The following is an 8,464-nucleotide window of genomic DNA, read 5'->3' on the forward strand; positions in this document are numbered from 1 at the left end:
TTCAGGGCCATGATTAACAAGCAGTGTACGAAGACTATCAGTAATTTCGGGAATTCCCGGCCACTTTGCAGGATCTTCATAAGCAATCACAATTAGTTTTATTTCGTTACACTGGCTGTTTGATTCGTTTGGATCTTGTTCTTCGTTAGTCATAGCTTCATCAGTCACACCCATTACTGGATCGCAGCTCTTTTTCTCTCGAGATATGCATGAAGAAGAAGCCACGGCGAAATCTTCGGCCTGTAGAATCATAGAATCATTTCTAGATTCCGTTAAAAAATTTTCATCAGCTTCATGGCTCTGACAGTTGTCCGCTTCTTTTTCCGTTGAATGAGATCGATCTATATACAAAAAAAAATTATATTCTATTCAATAATAATTGTCTCATATATAGAAGAAGATCACCGCACACAATACCGACATATAATATACCACTTTGTTTTTAGATTGTATTTCTTAAACAAAATCTAAAAATGAAACTTTAGAAACATAAATACAAAAACTAGAAAGTGTCTATCAATAATATAGCAGTTTTTATAATAATTGTTAAATAAAATATAATTTTTTTCTTTATATTACTACTAGCATAATTTTCTCTTTCAAATTCTTCTTCAAGGAACTCGTTTTTCTCTATGTTTTGGCGCAGCCAATCGTTAAGCCTTCCAGACAAAGATGCGGTATTTTTTTCTCTGTCTCTTCTCAGTTTTCTAAACGCACTGCCAGATAACTTCTTAGGTCCCATGTTGTTTTATATTATTTTTATTTTATTATACTTTATAAACTGAACAATACTGTATAATGTGAACTGACGGTAGGCAGAGGAACAGACCACGGCTGGCACGGCTTCGTCGAAAAGGAGAGCAATTGACAAATGACAATCGCCCGCTCGCCCATCATTGTAAACATACAAAATGTAAACAAAATGTAAACGAAATTTCTAGGAAACGACAAAGTAAGTTGGAACAATAAAACATAAAAGAGGCGTTTCAATTTATGCTTCCTAAAAGTTTTGTTTACGCTTCTATTATTCTCCTCTTACATCCAACTTTTACGCTCCGATTTGTATTTTCATCATCAGGGCATCAGACAAGGCTAACGCATCACATTAATTTAATCTAAATATGTAAGAAATAAAATTCAAATTTCATGTCAATTTTACCTTAACAAATTTAATAATAAAATATATTATAATACATTATTTTAAATATATCTTATAAATTTTTAAATAATTTTTAAACTCTATTGTCTCTGAAGATTTATTTTCATACCGCCTCGCCATTTCTCCTATCGTTTAGCTTCTAGCTCTTGTCTAAATTCATTACGTTACACAGATAACTAGAGTCAGATTTCTGAGATGATTTTGGCGCCCCCCCTGGGCCTGCGCCCCTGGCGTGGGCCAGTTTCGCCAACCCCTAGATACGCCTCTGACGAAAGTTCTCGTAGCTCGGAGGCAAGCTATACAATAACGCGATCGCGAGCACTTCGGGATTCACGTCGACTTCCATGTCTCTCAATTTATCGACAGCGTCGAAGAACTTAGCTACATGCTCACGCACATCGCCGCCTTCTTCCATCCTGTGCAGCATGAGTTGCTTCAGGAGAGTTACCTTTCTCGCTGGTCCCTTGGATTGATATATCGACTCTAGCTTGCGCCAGACGTCCCTCGACGTATCGCATCCCTTTATCTGCTTCAATTCCGTGGCGCTGATGGACAGGACGATGTCGGATTTTGCCTTGCTGTCGCCTTTTATCCAGGCTGCAATTGCGGCTGTTCTTTCGGCGTTACCAGCAATGATTTCAGGCTTGACGTTGGTCCCGTTCACGTAATCCCACTCGTCGTTTCTAATTAACAACGCCTCCATATGTATCTTCCACGTATCAAAGTTTTCGCGGTTAAGCGGTTCGAATCGCGAAACGTGAGTAGGGTTAATCATTGTTTTACGGATCGCTGCAGTAACTCGATATTATGCGATGAGGAACGGTGGCAAATATGGCCGTCTTGCCTCTTTTCTTTCACTACGCGTATCACTGCGCGCACATCTGGGCCCATAACCTGTTGGAGGTGACGGGGATTTAGGGCAGCGACGCGAAAAGAGAACGCACGAACACGACAACTATATATAGTCAGAATAATAATGTATTTCAGATACACAAGTAATCGCCGTACGTCGTGAGCGAAGGCAAAAGATGTGTACGCTCGTTACGATCGAGAGACGCGCGAGAGAGAGTGAAGTAAGGAAGTCGCGAGCGTCGCGATCGGAACGACACTGTCGGTAACATCCGGTTAATCGAGCTCGCAGCGCACGCTGTTAGGGTAACAGCGGAGATCGCCAACAGAATCGGAGCGGCCAGCGGAGATCCAACAGAAAATAAGTTATATATTATAATAAAAATTTAATAATTAAATAAAATTAATTTAAAATATTAATATTAAGATAATTTTTATTATATTTTAATGTAGGAGGCATAAAAATTTTTGAAATTTTTTGTAATAGTTTGATTCTATTAAATATAATAATAAAAGTATTTTAAAATACATAATTTATTCTATCAAAATAATCCTTTTAAGTCAGGCATATCATTAATATATGGAGGGGTTAAAGCCATAGTGGTGTAAGTCACTTTTTTTAACCTATCGAGTTAAGTTCATAGATGCAGTCTACACATGCAGATATGTTGAAAAAAGAAGAAAAAAGAAGTGGTCAAAAAAATTGACTTACACCACTATGGCTTTAACCCCTCCATATATGTATATATATAAATAAGAGATTAATAATTCTATAATTAGGGTATGAACCTAGTAGCTTTTTTAGCTTACTTATTTAATTTATATAGATTTTTAATTTAATAATTTGGTTTTAATTAAAATTATTATATAAATTTATATAATTATGATAAATAATTTATAAGAAAATTAAATCATTTTATTAGTATAATAAAAATAATTAATTATTATTTAAAAATCATTTAAATAATAAATTTAATTATTTTTGTGTAAAAAATTAAATTTTAGTTTAAGAAAAATATTTTATTTACATTAAAAAGAGTTTGGAAATTAAATAAAACAAAAAATTTAAAAAAGAAACATTTATTTAGGCTAAAATTAATATAATGTATATATTATATATATGTATGTTTTTGGTTTAATAAATAGGTAGTTATATATAGAAAAACTTATAATAAAATTATAAAATAATTATAACGATCAAAAATTTTATATATAAAATCCGGTAAAATTCTTTTTCCTAAAATTAAAACAGTTAATTTTGAAACTAAAAAAGTCAAAAATGGAACTAATTTCCGGGAAAATAGAATAAGAAATTGAATAATACATTGAAATAAAGATAATCTAATTATCTTATATCTTTTAAAAAATTTATATTTTTTTTATAATCATAGTTAATAAATTTCATTCAAATTTATTTGTAAATATTAAAATAGATATAAAAAATTAAATTTTTATCGTTAGATTTAACCCTCAAACTACTCCGTGCTTTTTGGCACCTTAAAAGTACTCCGTCGGGTCCTTTTTGCCTTTCGACTTATAAATATTAAATATCATTCAAAAAATTCCGCAAAATTCATGGATATTCTTTGAACTTTCCTCTTTTAAGCTGTGATGTTGGTTTCTAAAAATTTTTTTTCTTTAATAGTTTTTTTTTAGTTATTAGCATAAAGAAATTGAAAAAAAAGTGATTTTTTTAAAAATTCATAATAAATATAAAAAATGAGTTAAAAAAATTTTAGTTATTAGCATAAAGAAATTGAAAAAAAGTGATTTTTTTAAAAATTCATAATAAATATAAAAAATGAGTTAAAAAAATTTTCAAATACAGTTTCTTACAGGAAAAGAGTTGCTCTTTCCGATGGTAACGGTCACAGTAGCGTAGGATTAAACCAGATATCCTATTTCACTGATTGAAAGTTGGCAATTTTCAAGTGGCGTTTTCACGTTATTTCAAGGAAAATAAGGGCTGTAAGAGAACAACAGCATGTTTTTCATCAATTTTTATTATAAGCAATCGGTGCAACAATTAACGCGGTGATCGTCGCAGACAAATTTACCGCACAAACCACAACATTGATTTGTTTTCCTGTCGTTTGTGGAGGGGCAATAGGCGCATCGTTTTCTTTTATCAGATCTATTGACAAAATGCGTCAAAACTATGAAAATTAGGTGATTTTCAAGAAAAAAAAAGTTTGGAAAAAAGTGCATTTTTACTTACGTAAAAGACTCCGTCGGGTCCTTTTCGACCTTTTGAGATTTGTTCTCGCTGGCATCCGGAGACAAATTGACAGACCAAGATGTCCTTGCGCGTGAAGGACCCTCCTACCCTAAAGTTTTTTTACGTACACAATAGATGTCGCCACTGTTCCGGATTCAAAAGATATTCAGGATCGTATTTTTCGGGTGGACGAAAACGACCCGACGGAGTACTTTGAGGGTTAATAATTTTATTCAAAAATTTATTGAATATAAAATATTTTAATATAAATATAAATAAGATATTATCAGTCAGGAAGAAAAGAGCAATTGAGCCGCAACAAGATGTAAGTGTTGAAAACTATATTATAAATAATTGACAAACGTTTCGGCCCATCATGGGGCCATCCTCAGTGTCGATACATATTCTTAAAAACTAACGCGACAGAACTTAATGATACTAATCCGCAACAGTGTTGATTGCAAAGAGGACCACTGCAAAGATAGTGATATATATGTGAAAAGTTACAAAAGGTATTATATAGAGAGAGTATCAAATACGTACATTAGGAATATGTTTCCTTATATTGCGGAGTCATTTCGATGCTGATGTGTTACATTAGAGTTAAACCGACAATTACTCAGCGACGAGACATCGGGCTCGCATATATATACAAAAGGAAGGAGCAGGGGAAAGGGAAAAAACGGAAAGGAAGGGGAAGTACGAAATCACCTGGGCGGGAACAAACTAAGAACAGGGAGATATTCTGCCGATAGAGATTCCGTGTCCTTCTGTTTATTCAAAGGAGATGTCTGTCGTTTTATATATAACATTTCGGAGATAAGTCTCTTGCGAAGAGATGGCTCAGTGTCCAAAATCTCCACATTATCCCAATCAAAATCATGATCGGTTTCTAAACGATGGCAAGAAATAACCAAAGGGGAACCTGAGTTTTTGTTAATGTCTGATCTATGTTCCTTGACACGAGTTTTCAACTGTCTCTTAGTTTGTCCCACATAAGTCGCTTCACACTCTCTGCAAGGAATTTTATACACTACGTTGCTATGTGCCAGTTTGTCCAAATTATCCTTGCCTGTTTTGATGAATTTTTTTAGAGGGTGCGCGACAGAATAGGCCATATCCAGATATAGGTCTTTCGCAATGTTTTTAAATCTGTCAGACATGCACTTCACGTAAGGAACTGTAAAGTATTTCGTCTCACAAGTTAAAGATGATGAAGCATCCTCACCTCCGTTTTTACGCAGAAATACTTGTCTCAACCTGTTTTTTATTGTGGAAAAAATAAACGGTAACGGGTAACCGTTGTCCAAAAGTATTTGAATAATTAAATTGAAGTTTTTTCTGTGGAACTGAGGATGCGAGATCAACACTATCTTGTCCACCAGACCGTATATCACGCCCCTTTTGTGTGAAATTGGATGGTGTGAGTGGTAATTAAGGTACCTACCGGAGAAAGTGGGCTTGTGGTACCAATCGAAAATGAATTTGTTCTCTCTCACTATCACAATGACATCAAGAAAATTAAGTGTGTTATTCACACTGATTTCCAAGGTAAATTGTAGTCTCTGATGAAACGAGTTAAAGATTTGCAATATGCGATCAAAAAATTCCGGAGGCGCTGCCATAATAACGTCGTCAACATATCTACGAAAAACCGTTACGTGAAAAGGCAGCAATGGAATAGCCTTCTCCTCGATATCTTGTAGTGTGATGTCAGCAATGATTGGTGAGAGAGGGGAACCCATGGGAGAGCCGAAGATTTGTTTATATATACGGTTGTTGAAACTTAAAAAAGTGGAATTTAACACTAAACGAATGCCTAATATAAATTCGTCTTTCGGTATGTCAGTCCCCTTAGAAATAGAGTCCCATCTTTTAATTATACTGTTAATGGCAAGTTCTATGGGAACATTGGTGAATAGAGAAACAACATCAAGTGAGACCAATTCGTAGTTTGACTCCAATGTGATGCTGCCTAACTCATTCACGAGCTGAGAGCTATTTTTTAAGTGTGTATTAGTAAAGGTGATGTTTTCATAGATAATGTTGTGCAAATATGAAGCCAGTACATATAACGGGCTATTGATTGATGAGACTATGATTCTAAGGGGACAACCCGGTTTGTGAATTTTCGGTAAACCGTACGGTCGAGGAAGGACACCATCAGTGGTAAGCAATGCCCTATACTCCTGATCCGAGATAAACTTCTTATTCTTCCATCTCTTAAGCAACTCACGTAAGTCGTTGGTCATCTTTTTGAGGGGATCTTTTTTTACTATGGAATATGTCGCCGGATCTGCAAGTGTTTCCTCCATTTTTTCAATGTAGCCATCTCTGTTAAGTGCTATGGTGACATTGCCCTTGTCCGCTCGAGTGAAAAAGATGTTAGGGTGTGCCAGAGTGAAATCCACCGTAGTGTTCCACCATGACGAAAGCATATTTAAGAGTAATCCGGATTACTCTTAATACTATTTTTGTAAAAATTATTGACAACTCGAATAGATCGGTTTCTGAAAGGTGGACACATTTCTTCTCTGAATCGAGAAAGATTCTTTTCTATATGTTTGATGAATTCAATGACCAATCTTTCCTTGCCTTGTTTATTAACAGGCATATTAAAACAGTCGCCCAGTTGTAACAACAGCATGACATTCTCAGGAATATTGGTATTTGTGAGATTGAGGAACCATTTATCGTGGAGGTTTTTTAAGGGAACTTCTAGTTCGAATTTTTCCGGTAAAATTTCAATTGCGTGTAATTCTTCTGCCTCAGAGTTCGTAGGAGGATCAAAAGAGTACGAAATGTTAGAAGAATCCCTTCTAGAGCAATAATATTTGATAGATTTTATGTTCTGTTTGACTGTCATGTTTTGTTTATTTATTAACCAATCTATTCGTTTGTCAATCCTGTTATTTTTACGAAGCCAAACTCTGTTGTTTATATTTTCTTGACCCAAAATAAAGTCATTATACAACTTCGCCGGTAACAATGTCGATATGTGTCTCGTTCTCTCAAGTATTCTGTTCGCAAGATAATACAAATGTTTGTAAGCATTTTTTAGTTCCAGCTTTAAGAATCTGTTTTTGTGAATTGCAATACGATGATTTTTAAGGAAGTTATAGAGCAATCAAAGTCAAAATGCTCATTTCGCGATTCAATCCACGATAAAAACTTGCCGTCAAAAGTAGAGATTTCAAGCTTTAAAATCCTTTACGGCAAATTTAAATTTTATTCGTTTTTAACAAAGTTACAGCTGCTTGAATTTTGCCTATTTTTTGAGATTTCGACTTAGTGTTCTTTTAAAATATCTGACACATTGAAGATAATGAAACGGCTTCTAGCATGCTCGGATTTTAGATTTCGAATATGCAACAAAATCAATATGTAATATTTCTTCAGAAAAATGCATCAACATTGGTTAGCGCTTAAACGTTAAATTTTCTTTTCCTGCGTTAAAAACTAAAGCTACGATTTATTTAAACATTATTGGTGCAATAACTAGGTAAAAAATCAATTTAAACATACATGTGTAGTTTAGACAGGATATAAATCCAGTCAGAATTACAAATTTCTTGAATGTACCAGCATTTAATTATACAGTAAATAAAAATTTATTTACAGTTATAATTAGAATTAGTACATATTAAATAATAACTTGATTTGGTAAGTATAAGTAAATAAAATATAATTTATTTTTAAATTTTATTTAGCAATTATTTTTAAAATATGTATTAGAAACGTAGCATTTTCACATATTCACTGTATGTAATTGTGATGTTCATAATGATGTATGATCAGAGGTATAATATATAATTACTGACGGGTTATATTAAATGATTAAAAGATATAATTAAAAATAATTATTTATGTATCGGTATTTGCCTTTTAGGAATATAATTAGCTACGAATTTTAATCTTTCGTTTATCCCCGCGTATAATCTTGGATTTGAATGTAAATATGTATTAAATGCGTTTAAATAATAAAATATTGGATCTGCATATGCGATCGTGTTCTTTTATTATTGAAAATGCGATCAAGTGCAATTTGCCCGCATTTTTATTAAAGACGTTCTTCATTACATTAACATAACAAAGTCTATACTTTCAAGGTACATGATGATCGTTTTAAAATGGTGTCTACCTGTGAGATCTTTAAGGATTATGCGCAGTGTTCAAGCTCCCGCACGGAGCACATTAAGCTAAATTAGTCTTCGTTATTTTATTTTTATCTTGCAAAT

The 8,464-nt window shown here is 33.6% G+C and overlaps 1 protein-coding gene and 1 long non-coding RNA gene across 2 annotated transcripts; both read right to left on the reverse strand.

Annotated features, from left to right (window-relative positions):
• Positions 1 to 4,552: 4,552 nt before the first annotated feature.
• LOC139785265 (uncharacterized) lies at positions 4,553 to 4,829 on the reverse strand. Its single transcript, XR_011721871.1, has 2 exons — positions 4,770 to 4,829; positions 4,553 to 4,699 (listed from the first exon to the last, which is right to left on the reverse strand). It is a non-coding gene; the product is annotated as an uncharacterized lncRNA (long non-coding RNA).
• Positions 4,830 to 4,933: 104 nt separating this feature from the next.
• Positions 4,934 to 6,664, reverse strand: LOC139785270 (uncharacterized). Its single transcript, XM_071724448.1, has one exon. The coding sequence runs from the start codon at positions 6,662 to 6,664 to the stop codon at positions 4,934 to 4,936; it is 1,731 nt and encodes a 576-aa protein (XP_071580549.1).
• Between the last annotated feature and the right edge of the window lie 1,800 nt (positions 6,665 to 8,464).

The sequence above is a fragment of the Temnothorax nylanderi genome, unplaced genomic scaffold (genome assembly GCF_030848795.1).
Source record: "Temnothorax nylanderi isolate EJ_2023f unplaced genomic scaffold, tnyl_v1.0 TNYL_tig0766_pilon, whole genome shotgun sequence".
Classification (NCBI taxonomy): domain Eukaryota; kingdom Metazoa; phylum Arthropoda; class Insecta; order Hymenoptera; family Formicidae; genus Temnothorax; species Temnothorax nylanderi.